Below are 27,188 nucleotides of genomic sequence, written 5' to 3' on the forward strand. Positions count from 1 at the left end.
TGTACAGTGTGGAAGCCTCAGCGCTCTGGATGGGAGATTGTTCCTTGGAACAGCCTGCCAGCCCTTCATTGGGAATGATTAGACTTCAAAAGCACTTAGCTCTCAATGTCATTACAGCTCAGTTTCTCACTGGTTGGGTATTTTGATTTACAAAGCGTCCATCATAAATGGTTTGGATGCTTCCATAAAACAATATATGCTGCAGTACCTTGCTAAGATCATAACTTAGACCGTGAGATCGGTCATCCCGCTGTATACTTCTTAGTTACACTCTTCGTTTTCAGATAGCAGAGCTCAGCAATCCTTTAGCTTGTTGGATGTGTGTCAGCATTGCTAATTTATCATGCTAACCCTGATCTAAACCAGCAGAAACTTGATGAGCTGCGTGAACTTTGTAGCTTCTGGTTATTGATAGGGTTGCCAGTGGGCTGTATTGACATTTGGGAGGTACCAGACTCGTGGTAATACTTGATTAGTGGTTTACAGGGAATAACTGATGAGATTGCATTTTTTGGAGGCTGAGGTAGGGAGGAGGCTTGAGGAGTGAGTTAAGAGCTAGACAGAGAGACTGTCAAGTGCATGGGCTTTGGAAGGGTATTTCAGGCCAACAGTGGAGCAGGGTAAAAGCTGATTGTGGAAGCCAGTAGGACAGTGGGGGACTGTTGTGAGGGCTATGAGCAGAGCTGTTCTGCAAGAGGAAATCCAACGGAAGGAGATGCCGGCCAATGGGTTTGTGGACACGTAGAGTTTCTTTTAGGTTTAGTTTGGCAGATTTCAAGTGGCATTTTAAAAGATTTTGGTTTCCGGGTGCATTACTATTAAGTTCTTTGTACTGAGCCTATTCTTCTTATCCACTGTGCTGAGAACCACAAAATGGTTTTTTTTGAATGATCTTTTCTCAGAGGTACTTAATGCTGAGGAACACGTTGATGTGGTCATGTCATTCTCTAAATGATAACTTTTCAAGCTAGATGCATTTGTTAATCTTAAAATAAAAACACAACAACAAAACAAAACAACATAAAAGGGCAGTTTGGAGAAATCTCCTTAGTTAGGAGTGAGCCCCTGTGGGCCACATCCCATGCTGAGCAGCCCTGGTAGGTCATGCAGCTTTTAGGTTCCTTGATTGTACTCTGGTGTTGTGCTGTTTCTTCTATTTCTACATCTTTTGCTGTAACCTTGAGTAACTCATTGTCTTGTACTGCACCTATTTTCCTTCACTTTAAAAGGGACATGAAAACGACTACTTGATTAGATTTCATCCTTTGTAAAGCATTTTGAGAACTGCTGATGTGGAAGCACTGTATCAGTGTTAAGCAGGCGTATTTCTGTTACTAAGCTTTCATGAGGTTTAATTAGTAGAAACCAAGAGCAGGGAGCTGATGGGAGTGGGAAACCTGGAAAAGAGAAGCAGAAGGTTTGTCAAATGAGCTGATTATCGAATAGAAACTCTCAGGACAGGAATTGGATTAGAAGTTCCCGTTGCAGGGAGGCACATGATGTGGGGATGGAGGAGCAGTGAGTCCGTTCTGAGATCCTCCTGTAGCAGCAGGAGCCTTCAGCCCCAGTGTGGCCACCAGCGGCCAGTGCATCCCCAGGGCTGAGCTCTGAGAAAATGCTTTGTTGGCATCAGTGTAACAAGCCACGGTGCTTACGTCAAATGCATCAAACAAATCTGAGAAACAGTTAAGCTGGAACAGGCATTAAGGTTAGTAGCTAACCCAACCCCCTTGCTTCTTCCTCATGTCATTTCTAATTCATAAAACCAAACTATAAACAACCCTTGAGCTTCCTGAAAAAAATCTGTTGCTTTGTAATTTGCAATTTAAATGTTGTTTCTCTGTACTTGACTGCAGGCAAAATGAACTATTTTGTTCCCATCCAACTTAGTGCTTTTAGTTTGGTGGGGGGGTCCTGGAAGAGTGATTTTCTCTCTTAGCCCACAGAAGCAGGACCTGTCAGAATTTGGTAGTTCCCTTTTGTTTTTTTTGTCAAAGGCTCAGGGCTGTTCTGTCTACACAATAGGATTTGTGTGTTTTTTAACCAGTGTGATTTTCCAACAGTGCTTTCAGGCATCACATGCATAACGACAGCAAACTGTATTATAAGTGCATATGCAAGCTTACTGTCCCATAACTGCAGAGGAGGCATGGCCTCCTGTGGTTGGAATAGAGACAGATCCACTTGTTGCTCTTCTTTGCAGTTGAACACGTTGGAAGAGAAATGTCATTTCTAATGGTGGAGTTGGAGAGCGCTTCTCAAACTGAATGTTTTCTGGTGGCAGCGTTGCCCGGTCCCAGCATGGCTGGCCAAGGCTGGTCACTGAGCTCCTTTTATAGTCACAACTATCTGGAACAGAGGTGACTGATAACTCTTTGTCACAACATTTCTTGGTGTCAGCACAGAATGCTGTTGGGGATGTTAATAGATTGATAACTCTGGAATAGCCGGAGTTACCAAGTAATTCTGGTTGTGATCCGCTTTGTAAATTGTAAATACAGAAGTGGCAGGCTTCATTGCCTGCGATGTAGGCAGGTTCAGAACATGTGGGGAAGGAGAATGTTGTACTTTTGAGCAGAAAAAAGACGGCATAGCATGTGGGATTGGAAAGTGAAAAGAACAGCAGTGCTTTCACACCCATTTAACCTCTGTAGCCAAATGTATGTACAGTTACTTGCTTACAGAGGCCCATGACTGAAAGAAAGTGTAATTTTTATTGCAGCATCTCTGAGAGTTCAACTTCAAATCCATTAAGTTTGCTGTTCCTCTGTAGGTGTCGTAGATGTCCTACAAACCTAATACTTGCCAGGGCAGATGAAGTTGCCTGAAGTCTTCACAGCCTGTCTCAAGTCTGCACGCTCTGCATGAAATTACAAATAGTTCCGTGACTGAATGGCATAGTTTGTGTTTTGGGAAGGGTAAAATGGTGCTGCTTTTTTCCCATACCCTTTGCCATATCAGTGCAGTGCTGGGATGTAAGGGCAGGAGGGGAGAGCAGTGCTGCCTGCCTGTGCTGAGCCCCAGCCCTCCTGAGGATGACTTCAGCCTGGCACTTGGTTTCGAGTTGTTTTAATTGTTTGCAAAACACGTGTAAGGGTTCTCCTCGTGCTGGTACTTGTTTTGAGCACACAGAAAATGCAAACAAACCAGACACCGAGCTCTGTGTATGTTTATGGTGATGTTTCTTCACAAGTTCCTGTGTCTGGCTCTGTGGTGTGTTATGTTGCTGTCCTCAGCTATTAAAACAGCACTTGTCTGAACTTAACCAAAATACATCTTTGTTGACCTGTGCCCTTCTTTGTTTTTGAAATCCAATTCTGCTTTGTACAGGGATGTAGGTGCTTTTCTCTCTCTCAGATAGGACAGTTTTGAAGGACAAATGCATTTAGTGGTCCTCGTGGGTCCCTTCCAGCTCAGGGCACTCTGCGATTCTGCAATTAGTATGAACAGTTGTTTTTATTAGATGTCAGATCTGCAAATTAGAAACCATTTCTGTGCCCTGCAGGTGACTGGCATGTGTTACAGATCGGTGCATTCTGAGAGTCTCAGCATGGTGGAGGCTCATCCTTCTCCCCAGGATTTCTGAACCAGTGAAGTGGTTTTGATTAAAAGATGATGCATGGTTCCACGATGCCTGGGCAGGTCTTGTGACATCTGTATGAACTACATTCATATGGATTGCAGGTGTAACCCACTCTTCACTGTAGGGAACTTTTTGTCTTATGGTACTCTGTTTAGATACCTGACGCAGTTCCTTCTCTGCTGCTTCTCTAGGTTTTGCAGTATGTGAGTGTTGCTGAGCATGGTGTGGTCTCCAGAGGTTTTTTAGATCAGGTTCTGGCTTATGTTTCCTCCAGCTGTGAGAGGGCAGTGAGCAGTCTGTTGGAGTGGGGTTTAGTGCTTGAGGTGTCCATTGCGTTTATTGAGGGAACTGCTGGACCAGCACCACAGCGGTCAGATCATGGCAGTGCGTTAAGTGTACACGGTGTGGGCTGGGCCAGGCCTGGGTCTGTGCTGCTGCAGATGGGGTATCGGTAGCATTGATGCACGATCCAGTGCCAGTTAGGCATGTAATTGCACAGAAATGGCCTCTAATACCAGTTTCAAGAGGAGCTGCCAAAACCACAGAGCTGAAGGCCTCTCCCTCTGAGTTCGGCCAATACTGGAATGAAACAGCCCCCAGTTTGTTCCTCCGGGACACAGGCCTGCCTTGTTAGGAAATCGGTGAAGTTTGGGAACCCACAATACCTCACATAGCTCTGTGTACAGTAACAGAGAGTGGAAATAGGGCCATAGGCATGAGCAACCAGACGAGTTATAAATATAGACTACTCTCTCAATTCCAGTTTCGTTAGTCATGGGAGGACAGTGAGAGTTTTATAAACTTATAAGGAATATACAAACAGTTCTGAATTTAAAATAACTCTGTATAATTTTTTTAGTGTGTGAAAAGAATATTCTTTTTTGAGACCATCCATGTAAGTATCTGCTATACACAGAGTGTAGGGATCTGTGTATTTATATGTTCATGTGAATGTGACTTGAGAGTACAAAAAAAGGTACGAGAGTGGAAAACTGTAGCTCAGATGTGCCAAACTCAAGCTGAAACATAGTGGGAAGTGCTTCCCACTTTTTGTCAGTATCAAAACATGAATCCTGCTTTTTTTTTTCTTTCTTCTTTTTTTCTTCTCTCCCTTCCCCCCCTCCCTTTAAATTAGTGCCATCCCAAACCTTCTCCAGCTTCAGAGCAGCAGAGGCAGCATCTCAGAGCTGGCTTTGCTGTAGTCCAGAGTCCCCATCGGATACTGCAGTACAGCTCACCTTGACTGTCCTTTGTGGAAATAAATAAACAAATCTGCCTGCTACTCCCTAATCTGATCACAAATCCTTACTACAGGAAGGGATTTAGAAAATCGGAGGCAATGTCATTTTTTTTCTAGTCATACTAGTAGGAATTCCTCAAAAGCATGTGCTGGTAAGTAAGTTCAGGCAGTTGTGCATCCAAGAATTAGCTGTACTCATCTTTGTGGGCAGCAGTGGTTTGTGTACCCCTTGTTGTGACTGTATGATTTGCTTACAGTTTCCAGGGGGTGCTGGAGCAAAGCACAGTTCTTCTCGCTCAGGTTGCTTTACCGCTGTCGTGGAAGAACTGAAATAGTTCTGATAGCAGAGGAAGGTTTTTAGAGATAGCAAAGTGAATGCAGCCTGTATGAGGCAGTGCCATCGTCCCCTTAGGTTCATGAAAACACTGAGGAAACCCATCAGAGTTGCTTTTTTCCCCCTTTTTCAAATGCTCTCTAGTTCACAATTGCATGGTGTATGAGAAGACAGCGATTTTAGTACAGATTTCAAGTCACTTGTGCCCTCTCTGCTGTCTGTGTTGCATGTAAGTTGAAGTGCATTATGGCACTCAGTCTGCCTTTGGATGCTATGAACTCTGGCACACTGCGTGTTCTGTCTGCATTTATATTAGAAATTTGGAATGAAGATTATTCATGATTATTAGGAACTGAGAGAAGTGCTTACTTCTTGTTTGTTGAGGATCTCAAGAACACAACCCTCATTTACTGCCAGATTTGCTTACACGCTCTTGTATTTCAAGAAGTTGTGTAGGCAATATTTTGCCCATCGTTTTGAAGCTAATTGCCTTTAGTATTGTTTAAAGTGGTGTGATCTTGGTAGAATGACTTCACTTCCAGTGAAGATGTCTTAAGTGATGCTGTACTCAAAGCCTTAATAGTCCCCAATTTAAAACAGCTGCACTCTGGTTTCTGACAACTTCCCGAATGGTCGTTGTTCTTGTATCTTGTTTTGTACTTGTGGTCCTTCCTGTTTCTCAGTGACTTTTTCTGCTGTTCACCATCAGCATTAAGAGAACTACAAAATTGAAACCAGTGCGATCGTGTTATCAAACCGTTGGTTGAGAGCTGCTCAGGGGCAGCCCCTCTCTTTTCCGCTGGACTGTGGAAGAGCCCATGGTGCAGTGCAGTGCCACCGCTCTTCTCCACACCATGCTACATCCCCACTGGTTTTACAGCTTTTGTTCCCAGCTGCATTCCCTCAGTGGGAAATGCTCTCTTCGGAGAGGAAATTTCACTTCTTAGAACAGTATGGTGCTGATCATAAAGTTTTCCCAACTTATTTGCTTACCTGGCATCTAAGATAAGGTAAAAGTGGCCTTGACGTCTGCTGGGTGCTGTGTGTGCGCCTGAGCTGTGTTTGTTTGTGTACTGGATTCATACTGGCGTGGAAAGGACAAAATGGACTTGTTTTTTTCCTCTTTCTCTCAAGTGCCAGCTGCAGCGATGCCAGTCTGAGCTGTGCTGGGCAACATAAGCTGTTTTGAAAGAGAATGCAGTTCGTGCTGCCCGTTCTCATCAATAAGTCGTGTTTATTTGCACCTTCCTGGTCGCTGTTTTTACGCACGTTGGAGTAAATGGAGGAATGTACAACATATTGGTTCCTGTTGACTGTGGTTTAAGGCAGTTGTTTTCTTCACTCAGCTTTCTGTTTGCTCTCATTTCTGTGTGTAGCTGTGGGAGCTTTTAACGGTGCTGATTGCTTCATCTGCAGAAAACCTGAAAGGTTGGTTGGTTTTTGCAGTGCCAAACAGTGTCCCTGTGTCCTGTAGGCACTCTAAATAAAACAAATTGAGCACACAACATTATTTGTCACAGCATGGGGAGCTCGGGGCTGTTCTGAGGGAACTTGTGGGGTGAGGAATGGGTGATAGATGGTGGAAAGAAATGGGGAGGGCCACTCAAAGTTCACTGTATCCAACTGAAATGTGCATGTTGTTGTTGTACACAGTTTCCCTCTGACTCGGCATTATAGAGGCTTTTAGCACGGTTTTGGATTTTACCCACCAAATCCTTGGGAAGGGGGATCTCCAGGTAGGTTGCTTGGCCAGTGTTTCATGTGCTTGAAGGCTGAGCTGCTGATTTCAGGTTGGGCATATCCTCTGAATCACAGTTCTGGGTGCTTTGTCCCACCGTGCCTTTCAATGAGAGGTTATCTCATGTGGCACCTGTGATAAAGTGAAATGTTGGGGTGCAGCGGATCAAAAAGCTTTGAGTGTAAGCCAAACAGATGTAGCTGAACATCAGCTGGATTTATACAGAGGGAAGGAAATAATTCGCAGAACAACTTGAGAATAATTTCAAGATCTGCGGAAAGGTCTGCCAGATAAAAAGGCTGGTAACAAGTAGGATGTAAGCATGGAAACGTGTGGCTGTAGTGAGGTGCTCTCTAGTCAGATGTAGCTTGCAGGCCAGGCTTAACGCTCTGGTCTTAGTACTTGGTAGAAGTTTGCGTAGACCCAGCCAAATAGTCCAGTGATGGGGATATCCGTGTGCTGGGTTTTCTACAAGTCATGTAACCAATTGGCTTCTTCAGTTCTTTGGAGATGACTTTACCCATATTTCTGTCATTAGAACATGTTACTGCATGTATTTAATACATGTGTTTCCTTCTTGCTGCCTTTATTCTGTAGCTGTTTAATTCCAGGCCTGGTCATGAATCACTGGAACTGGATTTTCTGAGTAATATCTCCAGCTTCTCCATTCCTACCATACACTGGGCAAAAGAAATCAAGTCTTGTGTAGGCTGCTTGTGTGTTTGAAGTCAGCTGTTTGAAAGACCAGACCAAAGTTTAGACCATTAATACGCAGTATTTTCAAAAGCCTGTCATGTAGAAGGATTAGCATTCCAAAAATGACCATTTTTTTTCTGTCTTTATGGATAAATTTAGACAGCTAATTTTTTCAGTAGCTGGCTGGGAGAACATCCTCCCTCCCTCTTCTCGTTTCTGCTCAAAGCTGGGTTTTTCCCTTTCGGAAATGCTTTACGTGAAGGATGCATTAAGAAAGGAGGAGGAAAGGAGGAAAAAAAAAGAAAGAAGGATTGAATATCATTTCAGAAGGAGAGAAAGAACATGAAATAAATAAATAAAAAGTAGGATCCCACACTTGGCAGCCTGGTGCTCACCCGCGTGCGACTGGCCGGGTGCCAGCCTTGGCAGGGCCGGCCGCCATGGCTTGCCAGAAGTCTTCCTCTCCTGGCCCTGCTCCACTCCGTGAGACGGGTGGCTTGTTCACCTGATGCTCCTGTTCCAGGGCTGCTGAAGTCCCGGCATCTTGGAGCTGATAAGAGCACTTTGCCCGTCCAAATTGTACAATAGCCATGATGTCAACGCGGGGCTGTTTCAGGGAGCTTTCGCTCTGTGTGGCTCCATGTATCACTGGAATAACTAATGGCAGAAAGCCTTATTGCCGCCTCCTTAGTGTGAAGCTGTCCCAAAAGTAACTGCTCTAAATACAAAGAGATGGTTTGTTTCTTGCCCTTTTTGTTTTGTTTGAGCATTTCCCAACCTGGCTTTTTGTTTGCAATTTCAGTTCAGCATCTTGGAGATTTAATTGAGAGTGATGAGTCTGAGTCGGGTTCTCTTGGAATCCTCCTTGCTTCTTTTTAAGATTTGCATTTAGTTTTCCAGAATCCCCTTCCTGTGTGACAGGTCTGTGTCTGTGCTGCTCAGCGAGCAGTTATCTGGAAGTGATGGATTTTGCATTTTTGAGTAATCCTACCTTAATAGCATTTAGGAAATCTCTTGAGTTGTGTTGACAAGGAGGACTTTTCATTTGAAGAAATGAGAGGGAAGGTGAAGCGCAGAAGGTCAGAGAAACTACCGCTGTTATTTTTGCTCTGGTGAATTTGATCTGTGGTTTCTGGTATTCATGTCATGTCATTCTTTGAAGAGCTGCTGATTATTTGGTACTTTCTCTCCCTGAAAGTAAATTACGAGGCTCTCTGGTCCAGTTGAGCCACCACCATCTTTCCAGTAAGATCATGAAGCTCTATAAGGGTCTGCTTTTCCACGGGTCTTCTTTTGGCTTCTTCCTTCCATGGCTACACTCCAAGGTCTCTGAAATTTTCCATTATCTTGGTAGCTCCATGTGATGATAATTAAGTATTTCTTGCCCTTGTGGTTGTCAGCAAGGATTTGTTCTTTTTTTTCTTGTATGCAGTCATTGGCCTTCATGATTCAAAGCACTTTTGTACCTAGCTGATAAATTCTGTCCCAAAATGTCAGCCCACCATTTGCTTACATTTGTCTGAGTTTTGACTCAAGTCAGTGGAAGGCTGATGTTACATAGTAAGGCCTCTGAGCAGGGCCATGAGGGGGCTGGCATTTTAGGCAGATAGGACTTTGTGTTGTTCATTCTGTATCTTATACACACAAAAGTTCTTGTCCTGCCTCTTCAAAGAAACGGGATGCCCGTATTGTCTCCAGGCTGAGAACTTTGCCAATGTTAGCAACAACAAGTGAGAAATAGGGCTGGGAGAAAATTGCTGAGCTGTTAAAAAATGATCTGTGCAACGTTTTCAGGAGTTCTCATTCAAATGACTGCCACTAAAACTATTCCTGTGCTTTAGAAATCTGGTTCACTGATTGCCTTGTTCACGTGAACTCGGATATCCTCCTCTGCTTTGCTTTGTACTTCTGCAGACGGCAGTCAGCAGATTTACAGAGAGATGCAGGGGATCCTGTTCATACTCCAGCCTGTTCCTGAATCACAGAGGCACTAAGGCAATATGGAAGTCTTTCCCAGGAATGGAATCATCTCGCTCTTTTTCACGTTCATGTGAGCGCTCAGTGTGGCAGCCTTTGTTTTCTGCGAGTGTCTGTCCAGATGGAAACACGCAGTGCTGCTTCGGTAGATCTAGAACTTTGTGGAGGCATAGGGACATGTGCTGCTTCTTAGTAGGGCTTTGAACTGGGAACGTAGCTACCACACTAACTGGGGGTCCTGGCACTCACTCATATCAGCAGTCCATCTGCTTGCAAGGCACGCTTTCCTGTTTGCTTTTGTTATCTTTAGTTGATATGTGATGTAGGGAAATCAGGTGTACCCGTGCTGCGTGTTATGTAACAGTCCCCCTCACTCCTGCTATGTAAGTATCTGTCCCTACAGAAACATCCTCACTTTGGCCTGTTGAGGTGTATTTGTGCTGCCTTCACCTGGTCTGTCTGTTTGACTAGCAGGATGTGCAGCACCACCTCCTGCAGGTTGAATTTCCTCTGCAGAATGTTTCCAGTGGTGATGGTATGAGGAGAAGCCAGGCTGGTGCTGGATGCCTGCCTTGACTTGCTGTATTGGCAGCTGGAGCTTCTTTTAAAAAGAAGCCGGGGGGAAGTGCAAAATATTGAGGCAAGATCCGTACAAAAGCATTTGGATTACAAATACCGAATTCTCTGATATGTGCCTTGTGAGTTCATTTGAGGGTGAGCACTGGCTTAAAGCTGGCAGAGGGTGGCTTTTTGTGTGCAACGTGTAAATCCTGATGCAGAGCTGTGAACCATTTTGATTTTTCACGAGCAGAGGAATTCAAGAGGATTCTGGTTTGTTGCAGCGACTGAGCAAAATCTCCTCTCAGATATTCGTGCTTTGCCACCTGGCAGATTTTTGGCAGTCGGGAAGAGGAAGTTGCAGTGCAGAATTTCTTTTGTGGAATTGTTAATAGCATCTTAAAACGTGTTTCCCTGCAGGCTGGGCTCTATTGCTTCCGTGTCCGTTCTGGGACATGAGCTTCTTCTCTGGTCGTGTGCTTTTTGCTCTGACAACTCAGTTTAAATGTCTTGTGGTGCTTTGCTTGGATCGTGCTGGAGTTGTACTACTGAAATCCTGCTTTACGCTGTTATTATTGGTACTGTTTTTTAGCTAAGTTAGAAAGTGGAAAACAGTCACTTAATGCAAACCAGATTTCCTATCTGTGTTTGTTTACAGAGCCTCTGGCACACAGCTCGCATGGCTAAAGGGCCATACAAAGCTGCAATCAAAATGTTGTTGTTACATAAATAAAATGCTGCCACTTCTTTTGATGTAACAATAGTGAGATTGTCTGGTGACGATTCTGCTCTTTGTTCATTTCTTCCAAGCTGAAATACTTTCACAGAAAACAAAAGTCTCAATAAATCTGCACCCCAGTTTTTATTTTGGGGGGGGGAGGATACATTACTTATTTTGTTCTTCAAACCTGGAATTTGGGGATAAGGCAGAATTCTGTTACGCTCTTCAGGGAGAAATAGCAGCGCCTCTGATTGCACGGTATTTGATGTTTACCATCTGTACTTTATTAAACCTCATTCTGCATACATAAGCAACATTGGGATGCTACGTTGGGGTTGACCTAACCATGTGTGCTATAGTATAGCAGTGCTTTATTGTACAAGTGTAATTAAGTTGTTTAAAGGAGGCTTATTTTCTTGCCAGAGAAGGCCAATTTGAAGTACAAATGGGAAAGGCAAGGAATGCTTAGAAAGACAATAAGTCAGTGCTCAAAAACAACAACAACAACACACCAAAAAACCCCATAATTCTGGGGCTTTGGGATGGGGGAGTATGGAATTGTTTCCATTATCCTTATGTTGTTCTTCCTTTTGAAGCTGCATTATTTCGTTGGCTTGTGTTACAAATTTCATCTGCAAAAGGGATATTTTCAGGCAACTGAAACAGGAAAAAAGAGTCAGTTTTGTCAGTTTTAAGGGAATGTGTTCTTCTACTGAGCTTGTGTACAGCCCAGGCAATGAAGATGTAGATTTGTGCAGACTGGGGTTTTTCTATAGTACCATTCCCCTTATTTCACAGCTCCTACTCACATCCCTTCCCTTCTCTCTTGCAGTGTGCCCCAGCTCATGTGGCAAGAGAGCCTGCACAGACCAGAACGAGTGTTGCCATCCTGAGTGCCTGGGGAGCTGCACAGCACCCGACAACAACACTGCTTGTGTGGCCTGCCGCAACTACTACTATGAAGGGGTCTGCATGCCCACCTGTCCTCCCAACACCTACAAGTTCGAGGGCTGGCGCTGCGTGACCAAGGAGTTCTGCTCCAAAGTCCCTGCCACTGAAACAAGTGATTATGAGAGGTTTGTGATTCACAACGATGAGTGCATGGCAGAGTGCCCCTCTGGATTCATACGCAATGGGAGCCAAAGGTAATGAAACTTTCTTAAAGTCCATCATAGTTAGCATGTTTATTCTCCCCTCCCTACTCTGTGGTATCCTTGTGATGCAAGTTGCGTTTGGTGGAAGATGTGATTTGGAATTTCATCACTTCCCAGTAAAAGCTTGCTCAGACATCATTTTAGAAGTCTAATTATGGCCTGTGCACATCAGTTCGTGCTGCTTGTTTTGAAAGACTTCAGGAGGTCAGAACAGTGCAAAGCCAGGTTTTGAACAAAAGAAAGTGAGAGCCAAGGAAGACAGGGCTGGAGATTGGCAGATTACCATTGTCACACATGCAGCAAGCTAGAAGCTATCTTGTTTCACTTGTTATTTGCTTTATACGTACTTACATTTTAGACATATTCTTCAGTAACTTCATTTCCCTTTTTTACAGTCTTTTCAGAAAATAGCAATGATGTTTTAGAAGAGAACCATCATAAAGTCAGTTACAAAAAGGATGTAGATAATATCATACAGAATAAATTTCTGTAAGTGTCAAGCAAACAGCCTCAGTTGCCTGCTGACCCAGACCTCTATAAGTAAGGGAAGGTGGTTCAGTACTATGCTAAAAAGATGCCCTTGTAAGTCACTATGAGATAGAGGTTTATGGAGAGATGGTTGTGAAGATACCTGCACTGGCCGTGTGTCTGTGCATGGCATTCATCTGTTCACTCAAGCAGCAAGGCAGTCCCTGGTTCACATTTGGTTGTAAGCAGCTTAACACTGTGTTTGCTCAAAGCCAGAGAAATTCACCAGAGAAATCTTTCACTTATCTACCTGTGGTTGTAGTCCCAGCTGTTTGAGCTGCTTACACTGAAGTGCATGACAGACCTATCTTATCTCAGTCAGTGCTCAGCTGCGGAGATTGAAAGGAGCTGTAACCCAAGGCCAGAGAATGTTTTCTTCCCCAGAGGTGGTGTTAACAAATAGATGCAAATGGAAAGCATTTCCCGCATTCTTTGTACATTTAGTTGAATGCCTCTTTCTTGTGTCTGTAGCTTTTAGTGGTTTGTGGCATGTTATAGTGCAGGATTTTGAAACAGGACCTTACTTGTAAGAAATGGAAGCTTCCTTCTTTATACTGTTTGTGCACAAAAGATGGTTGCTATCAATTTACACGTTTCCTTAAGCCTTAGAAGAAGGTGGACTCAGTTCCTTTTAAAGGTAATAAATAATAAGTCTGTGCTCATCACTGTTGGTATCACAAACATTTGTCTTTGGAGCTCTTTCTCTTCCTTTCTTTTCCCCTCTAAAGCAGTAATGTAGGGTGTGATGATGAAATTCAATTTATTCCAGTATTTTCATCAGTGAGATCAAAAACAAATTTGCATCAGGAAAGATGTGTACCAGGCATGATCAGAGGGCATGTTTTCTTCACATGTGTTTAGTGGCATAGTCTTTATGAAGCTGTAGTAGCCAAAGGCTAGGCTAGGCTGCAGTCTTGCTCCTGGAGTTTGGCCTGTTAAAATGCTTATGGTTATCTGTAAGTATAGGAAGCAGGACACGTCAGCCTGACAGTCAGTTTTCTCTGAGTTAGGCCATGCCTGTCTTGATGTTTTATGGTCACAGGTGGATCTATTCTTTCTTAATTTGTGTAATCCATTTTGGATCTGTTTAGGCTTCTTGCCTGCCTCTCCCAGTCCTCGTTGCAGTGGGTTACACAAATTAGTTTTGTCTTGCATGAAGGTGCATCTTTTTGTTTGTTTGAACTTGCTACTTTAATACCTCTGACGCTATAAGAAATAGTGACTAATTCACTGCTCACTTTCTCTGTGTCACTCAGGACCGTATACACCCACTGCTGTCTTTCCCAGGCTAAAAGACAAGTGTTGGTCTTGAAATGCTGGTTTGAGGACATGGAGAAAGAAAGCTTCATAGACTCTGTAACAGTACTTGCCCACCTCCTGTTCCGAGCTGGCTTATTTTTGGCGGTTGAGTCTGAATTAGCACAAAACTTCAATAGCACTTGACACTTGTGTAGGTTAGGAGGGTCATCTTTGTCGGTACAATGAAGTTGGAGTAAATGAAGTGGTGCTGGTTTTCACCTGAAGTGCCTTCTGCTCTGGGTAACAGAGCCTTTAAGAAACTGGCAAACAGCAGGTCGGAGTCCATTTGATTGTTCCCATGTTGCTGTAGACAGGAGTTGTGATGTGCCAGCCTCTCTCATGTCCCACAAGCTTGTTGTGTTTACCTATAAGTGCCTGCAATAACTTTCATTGTGGGTTGATGCATTTCCCTAAGCTTCATATGGAAATGTCTTTCAAAGTCAAATTCAAAGTAGTCTGTGGAATCAGAGCTGTGTATCACTGCTTATTTTCTGTTTTCTTTTCTTTCCAAACAGTATGTTCTGCAGTCCTTGTGAGGGGCCTTGCCCCAAAATCTGTGAGGATGGGAAAACAAAGACCATTGACTCTGTCACGTCAGCACAAATGTTGCAGGGATGCACGATTCTTAAGGGAAATTTGCTGATCAACATCCGTCGTGGAAGTAAGTGACTGCCCTGCCTTTACGAACCTCTGATAAGGCTGCTTTTAATACTTTCCTTTTGTCAGCGCAATAACAGGAAGGTAAAACACCCAGTGACCTGTTTGTTTTCCAGTCCCATAGCAGTGCTCCTGTTTGGGTTGGCCCACTGGTAGTGCTGTTCTCCAAAATGCAGATGGAAGAGGTAGTCAGTTACCAACCATGAAGATAGATAAGATAGATAAATAGATAGATAGATAGATAGATAGATAGATAGATAGATAGATAGATAGATAGATAGATAGATAAGAGTTCTCCACAGGTAGGAATTGCCTCAGTTTCTAAGGTAAGTTGTGTTGTCTTGCTGAAACTTGCAATCAGTAGTTCCAAAAGCTTGTACGAAGCCCAGCTCTGTGCCTCTGGATGGACATCATTAGTGAGCTGGGTGTCTTTGTTGCATGTCTTGAACAAGCTCTGGATTAAATTTGTCAGGGACGTCATTCATCAGTCAGGGAAGTGCTGACAGTTGGTGAGCTTTTAAAGAAATACCCAATAAAAATTTTTGTTAGTTTTTGTTGGAAGCCTGTCCCTGTAAGGAAGGTGCTTTTTGCTTTCATGAATGCAGTTGAAACCTTCAGATATATTTGATTCCCTTCCTTCTGCTGGTTTTTTTCTCATAGATAACATTGCTTCAGAACTGGAGAATTTCATGGGTCTGATTGAGACAGTGACAGGATATGTGAAGATTCGCCATTCCCATGCATTAGTTTCCCTGTCTTTCTTGAAGAACCTGCGATATATTTTGGGAGAGGAACAGGTGGACGGGTAAGCGTTCATACATTTGTAGGTATAATTTAACTTTTAATACAGGGCCACAAGGGGCTAAGTCTCCTAATGAACATTCATGTACCGTTTATTATAATTATCTCTTCTGATAATATCTGCTATTAAATTTCACTAATGAGGGGATTGCAACTGGAAGAGACTAGTATGAAATATTTTGCAAGTTGTGATTGTTTGCAGTTCCTTAAAATGCTACCATTGAATTAATTGTCTATCAAGCCGAAAGGAGCTCGGTCAGGAAAAGTAAAATTGATCCCCCTGAAATGGTTGCTGTGGGTTATTCTGTTTCTGTAATGCGTATAAAGTGTGTGATACTTCAGCTGCTCTGCAGTTAGAGTTGTATACAGCTCCTGTTCCTCTGTGGTCGCATGGGTAACAGAAACAAGGGCTTTTAACCTCCACAGAAGTTGCAGTGCTCAGGTGTGTTGATGTTCCTGCAGCAAGCTGTGTTTCTCCTTCTCTTCTTGAATCAAGTGTCAGTTCAAGTTTAAACTAATATTATGGGGGAAAAGTTAAGTCTCTGTCAGTAATGAGAGAATTATTAAACAAAGAATTTTGGGTAATTGTATAGGAAAAGGTAGTGGGAAGGTCATGGGAAAGGTTGCATATGTCTGGTTTATCTGCTCCGACAGGATAAAGTTACAGCATGAAGGATTCTTCACAACCTCCCTGCTTCTGTCAGGCTGGTCTTTGGTCAGCCTTAAATTCTTCAGATTCCATCATCTGACAGAGCGAGTTAAAGGGCAGCTCTTCATCTTGCACTTGAAAAACAGTTTTTTTTTTCCAGTAAGATTATTGGTTCTATGAAAAACCTTGTTTCTAATTGCAAATCCTGGGGTCTTGTCAGTTTGTTGAGCTCAAGGCCTCTTCGGCCACTCATGATGCTTTGTGCTCTAACAGATATTCCAGTTACCTGTTTGTCTTTTCTCTTACTCCTTCCTCTCTTGCACTCCTTAAATTTGTGTTCAGCTTTGAGGTTTAAGTGGTGTATATATATTGCTGTCACCTTGGATGTCAGTAAGCAGATATCAGCAGAGCTGATATGAGGAGAAATGGCAGGCTTTAAAATCTGATTCCCAACTAGGAAAGGAAATGGTGCAGCTTTGAAGAGGAAAATGGAGCTGAGGGATGATAGGAAGTGGCCCTGTTTGCATACTGATATCAGGGGTGCTTTGCCTGGAAAATGCCGAGTGTAATTTAGGCATTGCCACAATCTAAATAACATTTCCAAAAATATTTAGATGAAAGTAGACACCTGGCAAGGAAGAAGTGAGATTGAACAAGGACTTGGGCAGAGCTGTGAACTTCAGGGAGCGGGGCAGTACTGGGGGAAGTACCGTTGGACAGAAGTTTATGGGAGTGCTGCCTTCAGGGGTGAGAAGGAGGTTAAATTAAGCACCATTGTGGGAATTGTTCATTACATGACTGACCCCATTGGGCTGTTGTTTTTTCTATTGAACTGGAGTAGCAAAACAGTTCTTCAGTATTTCTTCCTTATTCAGTCGCTGATGCCTGCCTTGTTTGTCACAGAACATAAGAAGGTTACAGGGAATTTAATTTCTTCAGTTGTTTTCAGGTTATTCATTACCTCTTTTCAACACCACATCAGTAGGGAATGCTTTCCCACCACAAAAAAAGATTCCCCTCTATGTATAGGGAAACTGAAATAGAGATGTGCTGGAAGGGTCTCTGTGTTCCCTGCAGGATTTTCATTTGTCGTCAGGCCCTTGCTCTGCCTGATGGTCCTGTCCTCTGCTGAGTGCTGTGTGCTCATCTCTGCCCTGTGAGCAAGTGGCACGTGGGCAGCACTCCTCCAAGTTTTGGGTACCTGGAACATGGCCTTAAGGGGAAGTGCGAAGATGATGGCCAGGGCACAACTGCTCCCTATCATGTTATTGTGTACATGTTTGGCTGTTTTACCATCAGGTTTTCATCAGCGATCCACATAGTTGTGGAATGTGTGCCAAGTTAATAGGCAGCTTCTTAGCTGATGTTTCGTGTGTGTAAAGCAATAAGAATTTTCCTTTTTGCTCTCATATTGGTCAACATTCCTACTTGCCTAGAGGGATTTCTTTTTCTCTTCTCTAGCACTGAGAGATGAACAGCTTCTCTGTGTCTTACAGGTTACTTGTCTCATTCCAGGCTTGTCAGACTCTGTCTGTTACTACCCTGGTCTTCAGTAGCCAACAAATCCATTGCAGCCATTTGCAATCCTTTGCCAGTTCTTGTTCCCATTTTGGTGCAAGTCACTTGCCTTTACAGATTGTGTTAACCCCCTTTAGCAGCAAACTTGGTCATTACTCTCTTCCCAGAGCTTTTGGTGTCATATATGTTGTGAATGGAGATAAAAGGTGATTGAAAGCTTGTTATGTAGAACACTGTCTTTACCTGTATCTCCTTTTGCTGGGGATATAGTGTTCTGCATTGTTGCTTTATGCTGTGTGTATGTGGACAGTTGCAGCACTGTATGCAGATAAGGTGTGAAGTAGGTTTCTGATGTGTGCAGTCAATAATTAAATAGCTGTGGGTTCTCTGCACTTGGGATATACATCACCTTATGGGAATGCTCTCCTGTGGGTGTGTGTGGGTTGTGCAGGTTGACTTGAGGCTCTTCATGGCACAGCCTGGGACCAGATGTGCCATAACACACAGATGTGCCTCCTGCTCCTGTTTGGAAGTTCAGCCTACCCTTCAAGTCATGGTCTCCAGTCATTTACACAGATACACTTTCAAGGGTTTCAGTGGCAGTGCTTTGTTTACCTACATCGAATCTTCTTTTCTTTCCATGCTGTCTTCCTTGACATCCCTATTTTTACCACAGCTGTTGGAGTCAATGTCTGTTATAATCATTATTTACAACCCGAGCCATAAGTGCCCTCCCATTGCCCACTGCTCCACCTTCTGAGCCATGCAGCATTGCACCTCTCCTGTGCTTGGGACCTGATTTAGCATTCCAGGACTGATTTCCTTGGCACTTTGCGAGGTGCCAGAACTTCCACTAATTTATATTCAGAGTGTTTATATAGGATCCCTTAGGACTTGTTTGCCTCGTCTCAGACTGCTGTTAAAACTTGTGTGTATGCCTTTAGAAGTACAATCCATAGAAATCCCTGACTGTCCTGGTCAGTGTGCAGTTGAGTAAAGCACCCATGTGTACTTGATTTGATGCACTTATTCGACTCTCTTGAAATACAAGAGTTATATGTTGTGCTTCAGTACAAGAATTATCTCTTGTGTCTAATACATAATTGCTGCAGTTGTGAGCAGGAGACAGGCTGGGCTGTTATTAAATATTTAAGGTGGTTTCTGTAGCCGTAGAGCCACACCTGTTTATTGCATTAAATCTGAGTCCAGCTTTTCGGGTCTTTGCTGAAAAGCTTAGTTGCCATTGCTTAATCACACAGCTAATTATAGTGAAGTGTCATCTTCTGAGCAGCGCACAGGGAGCTGCAGGGATTTTAGTCATCCGTAACAAATAAACACACTTTCTGGTGGTATCTGTTGAATCTCACATGCAGTGTAGCATCACTGTTTTCTCCTGGGAAGAAGCATTTAACATTGCATGTATGTACTCCCCTTTCAACTTTCAACCAGGCACATTCTTCTCAGCATCCTACTGCAGTGGTTCCAGGTGTATCACTTTCCTTAGTAATCAAGCCCTGGATATTTAGGAATACTTGGAAATAGGACAAAAAAGCCCTTCTCTTTCATGTCATTCTCAAAATACTCTGAGCGTTTTGGTGTGTCATGAGAAACTGCAGCTGTGTTCTGTGCAGGTTGCAGTCAGAATGCAGTTCTCACTTCAGGTTGGGTGAGGGAGGAATGAATGCTAAATTTTAGTTGAAACAGTGGAAAGAAAACCATAAATGAGTCTCATGTGTGCCAGCTTCTTATGAGCAGAATGGTTTGTCTGCCATGTTACCCCAGCTAAATCTGACTGCAGTTGAAAGGATGCGTAGGATTCGTAGCTTTAACTATGCTGATGAGAGCTTACCGAGGTAAAATGACATGCACAGGTTGCAGGGATTTATTGTGCTAATAATCGATTTTACATTGATGTACTTTTGTTGGTAGGGCTTCCCGAGAATAATATAATAAATGCTGACAGAATAAGTTCCTTTGATTTAAATCTATCAGCTACACAAACCTTTAACTCATTTCCTAATTCTGCATTCCTGTCTCTACCATCAGGATTTGCCTTATTGCTGGTGTGCAGCCTATTATCTTCCTTTTTCTGCACCTGTTTTTTTCAGTTCAGCACAATTGAGCGGCACCAGGAATTTCTTCTTACTGTGTGATAGGATTTACACAAACAACTTTACATTCAATGTCTGTGGAAGTAAAGGATGCTCATGTTTTTCCCCTGCTGTGCTTTGGGAATGGGCTCAGCACATGCTGCCACCGCCTTATTAGCTCTGCACTTTGAAGTGTGGGTCCTGTGCTGTGCAGTCCGTGCAACTCTTCCCTGTCAGTTTTGATGTATAGGCACAACTGTACTTGGCACAGCGCAGGAAGCCTCTACTGGGCCAAAAGGTAAACTAAGACACAGAGGCAAGGAAGCTTCACTATGCAAACTCTTACAGTTGCTTTTGTAAACATAAGCAAGACAGCTGTGTTCATCGTTTTATTTATTGTCAGAACTGCAGCTTGCTTTCCTTCCCATAAGGTATACAAGGTCATTACTTCCCATTTGGCACAAAAAGGAATATCTATTGTAGAGATCTGCTGTCCAGAGGACATGAATTTGTATTCCTTCCAGCAGCTTGCATATTTATCCCTGATTAAAACATATGTTGAAGTGGGCTTTACACAATGTGGTGTCAGCCTTGGGGTCCTCTGTTAGTCATTCGCCTGACCTCTGACCAAAGTGAGCAGTCAGAAAAACGAGAGAAGAAAATCATTTACTCTGCTGAATACCAATTTAAAGTAATGAGAGGAAGCACAGAATTTTAAAGTTTGCTTATATGAAGATATTCAGGGTGGGAATTGGTGATGAATTAAAACTGATATTTTCCTTCAAAAACTTTCTTCTAGGAATTATTCTTTTTATGTGCTCGATAACCACAATCTGCAGCAGCTGTGGGACTGGAACCATCATAACTTGACGATCAAGGAGGGGAAAATGTACTTTGCATTTAATCCTAAACTCTGCGTTTCTGAGATTTACCGTATGGAGGAAGTTTCGGGAACCAAAGGGCGACAGAGCAAAGGAGATATAAATCCAAGGAACAATGGGGAGAGAGCCTCTTGTAAGTTTAAACACAAAAACAAAGCAAAATACCATTTACCACGTGGTCACATTATTGACTGTTAGAGTATGTAGAGGTTAGAAACTACGCCAGGCTTTCAGTCGTTCTGCTTGATTGTTTTGTGCAAATGTAGCTGACAGTATGTTTGTACTTATGGAAAACTGTGGTTACGAAGTCACTACATCATCTATAAATACTGACAAAGAAATCTGCCTTCAGAATACTTTTTTGTGACAACAGCATCCTGTAACAATAGGGACAGAGTCAGTAAAATCTTGGGTTCTGGTACGGCCGATGAAGAGCGGTTGCTCTGTTTCCTTTGCAAATTTACATAATTCTTGTTCTTTTTTTCTCTCTCAGATGTACATACTCTTTTTTGTTACTAAGGAAGCTGCCGACATAACAATTTCACAGACGCTGTAATAAACTGTGTTACTTCTGAGCTTCTTTTCAGCTCTTGCCAAATATTGCATCTTGTTACTAGAAGTGCTTGTTGCACGCTCCATTTTTTGTGCTTTATTTTTCAGATTGCTTTTGATTTGCTGACTATTTATAGTGTTCTACAGTGTGCTTAAACTTCAGTGTCTGCATTTAATTTTGGATTCTGCGATGTTCTTGATGTCAGAACTATTGGGAAGTTCTCTGTAGGATTTGGTGGAGTTCACATAAGGTCTCCAGGTGTAACCAACACATTTACAAGCAATCTCTCTTGTAGGAATTAAGAAGACAGGATGCTTACAGTTTTGACCTCACACTCAGACTCTTAGAACTGATGGTGTATTTTTCTTTGGTCCGTTTGTGGTGCTCTTGGAGCTGAGTAAATTAAAACGTATCCTGTGTATAAGTCAAGTCCCCTTGTTCAGGATGGTATTCACAAAACTAGGGCACGTACTCTGCTGAATGTCTCTTTAGGCATGATGCATAAATGCAGATGGCGTAGATCCTTGTTGTAAGTACACTCCATTCTTTGCACATTCAATAGAGCAAAGGCTTGCAGTCCTGGAGGAGTTACAGGCACACAGTCAGTCCTTACTACCACTGAGGCAAGTGCCAGCCGCTGCCTGTTTAAAAAAAAAACATTACAGAAAGCTTTCTGACTCTGAGAAGGGAAAAGAATCAACAAAAGCTAAACTGCCTTTGAAAAGATAGCACCAACAGTGCCAGTGTACACGAGGGTGAAACCCCCTTTATTTTCGTAGACTTGTATGAAACATTAGAAACTGTCACACAGTTGACACTTAGAACACAATTTTTTCATCCAAGCATGAAGTTTTTAAAATGCTATTTTGTTTTGGATTGGAAAACTCAGTGACTTGGTAGTGGGAAGCCATTCATCTCAAAGCTGCCAGCTTCCATCCAGCTCTGTTTAGAAGAGTAGCTGGAAGCTGCTGCCATCAAATGGCTGTGCAGTATATGATCTGTGTTTTGGAGGTTTTGGTCCAGCCTGTAATGAGTAGGAATATAAACTTCTTTATGCTTTCTATCTTGTCTGTTCTCCAGAAAGACAAATTGTAATTGCCTAAAATTGTCTCAGAAAGTGAGAGTCCACTTACATCTCTGCCTGTGTATTGCAATTGGATGGTGAATTTAGTGCTACTAAACCAGTCCTGTGAATAAACAGGACGTTGATTTCTCATTCAGGGAGAGGCTGAAGTAGTTCTCAAGAGTTTTCTGATGGTGCATTAAAAGGAAATGTGCTTCAAAAAAACTCCTGAAGAATAAGTAGCTCCAGCGTACACTGCAGTGATTGCCAAGGCCAGACCAGTGCTTACCCCTAAGCACTCAAATGTGGTAGGATGAAATACTAAGGTATAAGGAGACAAAGGCTGCCTGAGTATTGTGGTATCATAGGCCCTGCTGGACAGACTAGTTGGCAAAAACTGGAACATAAGAAAAAGCAATAACTGCTAAGCAAAACAATCAGGCAGTGCAGTGATAACTCTGCCCTGTGATGTCTTTCTGTGTTGCAGGTGAAAGCCACATTCTGCGTTTTGTTTCCAACACAACACTGAAGAATCGGATTAAACTGACGTGGGAACGGTATCGTCCTCCAGATTACAGAGATCTCATTAGCTTCACTGTTTACTACAAAGAAGCGTGAGTAGACATCTTCTGAGGCTAATGGAGACAGTCAGGGGATAGTAGGCAGTTTTCTTCTGACTGTCATTACACTGAGACAAGTTAGTCAGCAAAACTCCTTCAGGTAGTTTCTACTTCACAGTTTATGTATTTCATTCAGTTTGCATAATTCATCCTCACATCCTGCCTCCATTTGATTTCTATTCTTGGTTGAGTAAAAAAAAACCTTTAAAATGAAGACTGTCTTGCCTGAGGACTATAAATGGATTCCAAATTCATTGGGTAGTTTTAAATTTGGGAAAAAAAGAGTTGGATGGCTTCAGTATTCTCGGGGCACTAATTTGGAGCTCTCCAAGTCATACTCCTGTTTCTGCTGAGATCTTCTGTAACCGTAGTATTAAGTGGATGTCACATACCAAGAGTTTTACCTATCACCTCGATGGCTTGTCTTACTATTTGAAGTTATTTATGTTACTCAACCTCAGTAATTTTCTGCATTAGTATCTCTTGAAGTAGGAAGCAGTTACTGGAGGGAATGTAATTTCTTCAGAGGTCTGTCTACCTTTGGATATCTTTGTAAGAGCTCAGGTTTAAAGTGGAGTCAAAATACATATAAGTACATTAATAAGTCTGCAATATGGGGTGGGGGGAGGTGAAAGGGAGTTTCAGAATGGTGTTAGTTGGAAGGCTGAGACAACATTGAAGTGAGGTTGTTGCATAAATATGTGACGGTTTTTAGGAGAAAATAAATACCTTGCACATTTTTTTTCCCCCAATGTTTCAGGCCATTCAAAAATGTGACAGAGTATGATGGACAAGATGCGTGTGGCTCCAATAGCTGGAATATGGTTGATGTTGACCTGCCACCAAACAAGGAGAATGACCCTGGAATTTTACTGCAGGGATTGAAACCTTGGACTCAGTATGCCATTTATGTCAAGGCTGTTACCCTCACTATGATGGAAAACCATCACATTCATGGAGCAAAAAGTGAAATTGTGTATATACGAACCAATGCTGCAGGTAAGGTCCTCCTCACTTGGTGAAGAGTTGATAACACTGTTGTAGGTATACTTACTATCTGGGATTTACTTTAAAAGCATCCAGATATATTGTAGAATTTGCTGGGTTTAAAATGCCTTCATTTTTTTTTTTTTCCCCATGCCAGTACCATCCATTCCCTTGGATGTTATTTCAGCATCCAACTCCTCTTCCCAATTGATTGTGAAATGGAATCCTCCCTCTCTTCCCAATGGCAACCTCTCATACTACATTGTACGATGGCAGCAGCAACCTCAGGACAGTTACCTTTACAGACACAATTACTGCTCCAAAGGTAGGCTAACTGAATGTAGCTGTTTTGAAATGCCTGTAGCTCTTACCTGCCAGGGTAGATTATTTACGGGGGCTAAAGCTTGTGCTGTTCTTCACAGTTCTTTTGTAACTACAAGTAGAAAAGAATGTGTAAATGTGGCTTGTTACCATGTTTATAATACAGAGAGAAAAAAAATAAGCTGCCTGTTTCCTTTTAAGATAAAGTCCCAATTCGAAGATATGCTGATGGGACCATTGATACAGAAGAAGCTACTGAACCCACCAAGCCAGAGGGCTGCGGGGGAGAAAAAGGACCTTGTTGTGCTTGTCCCAAGACAGAGGCAGAAAAACAAGCTGAGAAGGAGGAAGCTGAGTACCGCAAAGTCTTTGAGAACTTCCTTCACAACTCCATCTTTGTCCCCAGGTAATGATTTTCAGCTAATTGCATTTTTAACGTTTCCTAGAGCTCAGCCTTTCTGAATGAGGAAGAATATGCAGGCAATACGTGAAATGTGTTAACGTTGTCTCTCGGTATATCTGAGACAGTCTGCAATCTTTTTCAATTCTTTTTTGATCCTTGAATTTCTTATTTATCTTTTGTGTAAGCTGGTCTTTAGGTAATTGGACCCTGGAGCCTAGCGCCCGGTATACAGCTGTTTAACATGTTACAGTTTCTGTAAGGAGTCAGTTTTCAATCATGCATGCTATCCATTGTCGCTGCTGACAGGTTAAGTTTATGTTCAAGCCTTGTGTTTGAGTACTCTGAATTGCGGCTCTGTTACTCGTTGAAACTGGGTTATATTACTCTCCAGTATGGGTTTTGCTTTTGTTTTTGTTTGTTTGGGGTTTTTTTTGGAACCTTTATTCAAGGCAGTTTTGAATTGACTTGTTTGGTTGGGGGACAATATGTGCAGCGCCTCTTGGCTTTGTCCAAAAGAATGAAGCAATAAGTACTGTTTCTCTTTGGAGGTGTTAAGTAGTGTACCTGGGCTTTGGCTGGTTCACGTTTAGTGTTTGTGGTTGAATTTATGCAGTGTTTCCCTTTTGATGATAAGAACCAGCTGCAAAAGGTGATGTAGCAGCCGCCATGGCTGCCCAGGTCCCCCTGTGCAATGTGAGATAGTACAAATGAGAGCTTATTTTGGATTTCATGAAATATGAAGGAGTTTTAAAAGGCATTTTTAAGTTATCAACTACCTGAAAATCTATCAAAGCAGCTTTTACAAAAAGCTGTTTTTATTTCAGCAGTCTGGTCATCTAAAATGTGTTGTTTTTCTCACCAATTTGCTTGCATTTCCCAAAACAAAAGGAAAATCTCAGAACTTTGAACTCAGATAGTAATAAATAAGCTGATCAGCTCACAAAGAATTTCCTGAAAGCCTGTTTCCCCTTCTGCTTAACTTACTGCCATAAGGGCGTGTTTTGTAACAGCAAGGGTAGATAAAGTATAACGTTCAGAAATAGCTGCATAGCTAAGCAACTTCAGATGTTATGTTAGGGAAATTAGAGATGGAGCTAGTAAAATATCTCTGTGGGACAAATCTGAACAGCTTGTTACCTGCTGATGTCCATGTTTTGTTCTTTCCAAAGGGAGAAGTTATTGAACGTGTTAATGTAAGCCTCAATAGTGGTATTTGTTTTCAGTGTTCTACCTGTCTCCAGGATATTGTGAAAGAAATGCAGCATGTAATACTGCATGAAAATACTCAGCTGTGTGGTTTTAAGGTTGCTTCAAGTCTGTTGATCTAATATTGTGTGCAATTCTTGGATGACTGTGATTATTGCAGTCATGAGGTAGATTTCAAATGTTAAGACTCTGATTAGTCTTGAACAGATGCTTGTGACCACAGGATGAAAAGTTATTCATGAGATTCCTTTGTTCTGTAATGAGCAGGATGAGTTGCATGCTGTTCGTAGTAGAAGGTATCTCAGAAGTAATTACAAACTTGACATAGTGTATAAGAACTCCAGGGAGACCTCATTGTGGCCTTCCACTACTTGAAGGGAGCATGTAAACAGGAGGGGAATGGCTGTTTCCAAGGGTGGGCAGTGATAGAACAAGGGGGAATGGTTTTAAACTGAGACAGGGGAGGTTTAGGTTGGTTTTTAGGAGGAAGTTTTCCACATAGAGGATGGTGATGCACTGGAACAGGTTACCCAAGGAGGCTGTGGATGCCCCATCCCTGCAGGAATTCAAGGCCAGGCTGGATGTGGTTCTGGGCAGCCTGGTTTGGTGGCTGGTGACCCTGCACACGTAGCAGGGGGTTGGAACTGGATGATCTTTGACATCCTCTTCAACCCAGACCATTCTATGATTCTTCGAACAGTTAGTTTTCATTTTAAATTGCTTTTGGTTTTTTGACCAATGTCAATTTGATTTCATTTTTACAAAGTCCTGTTCTTCTTACTTCCTTTAACAGAACAGATGAATTTTCATGTTTTTATCTCCTGCCTCTTCCTTGTTTTCCTGGGTTTTTGCTCTTTTGTCTTTATCTGTGCCTCTCACTGGAGCAGGAAGCTGTTTGACAGCAAAGCAGTAGTGTCCAAGCTCTTGATGTTTTAATCGTGTTTGCCTTTGTTTTCCTGTACATCTTTTTCTCTCTGTGATATGACTGTAGTTTTCACCACCAAGTCTCTTTGTTTCTCCCCAAAGTCCAGCTGGGGGAGATATGTACTTTTTTTCAGATACAACCAAAAATCTTGCATCCCATAAGGTGGTGGATTAAGACACACTTTCTGGGTTCATACTTTAATTTGTACTTCTGTTGATTGGAAACAAGCTTTGTAATCTCACTGCTTTTATCACAGGATTTGTGGGGCTGTTTGGTGGAGGTCATTCCATATGTTTTTAGGACCTGAAAAGTTTTTTCTTTCCACTGAATCAAAACAGTCAATGGGTACTCTTCCAAAACAAGTTAAATAGGGTTAGTAACTTCCATAAATATCACTGCAGAGGAGAAACAAATGCTTTACATCTCCTGTGAAATACTCACGCATCCCGCTGACAAGAGATTAAATTGGCTTGTATGTTTCTTAAAACAATTTGTTGGTAACTCAAGCTTCTTTCTTGTCTTCGTTTATTTCTGTGCTGTGGTTTACATGGCATCTGAGAGTGTCAGAATGATTCCTCAAGACACAGTAAAAGGGTTTTGGAAAACTTCATAGGCAACTCTAAAAAAATATTCATCCACTCTCTGCCAGATTCCAAAATCAAGTCAGGCTCTTTTTGGCTCGCTCT

At 42.4% G+C, this 27,188-nt stretch overlaps 1 protein-coding gene across 2 annotated transcripts in view; it reads left to right on the plus strand.

Annotated features, from left to right (window-relative positions):
* The window catches only part of IGF1R (insulin like growth factor 1 receptor), a 137,870-nt gene that overhangs the window by 81,890 nt on the left and 28,792 nt on the right, over positions 1 to 27,188 (plus strand). For both annotated transcript variants that reach the window (XM_015873184.3, NM_001323201.1), the window contains exons 3-10: positions 11,680 to 11,992; positions 14,344 to 14,489; positions 15,146 to 15,290; positions 20,343 to 20,557; positions 22,528 to 22,654; positions 23,421 to 23,659; positions 23,805 to 23,972; positions 24,170 to 24,374. In XM_015873184.3, coding sequence (XP_015728670.2) covers positions 11,680 to 11,992; positions 14,344 to 14,489; positions 15,146 to 15,290; positions 20,343 to 20,557; positions 22,528 to 22,654; positions 23,421 to 23,659; positions 23,805 to 23,972; positions 24,170 to 24,374 — 1,558 coding nt within the window. The remainder of the gene's footprint in view (positions 1 to 11,679; positions 11,993 to 14,343; positions 14,490 to 15,145; positions 15,291 to 20,342; positions 20,558 to 22,527; positions 22,655 to 23,420; positions 23,660 to 23,804; positions 23,973 to 24,169; positions 24,375 to 27,188) is intronic.

Source organism: Coturnix japonica, chromosome 14, assembly GCF_054131305.1.
Source record: "Coturnix japonica strain WE chromosome 14, WE-NBRP24, whole genome shotgun sequence".
Classification (NCBI taxonomy): Eukaryota; Metazoa; Chordata; class Aves; order Galliformes; family Phasianidae; genus Coturnix; species Coturnix japonica.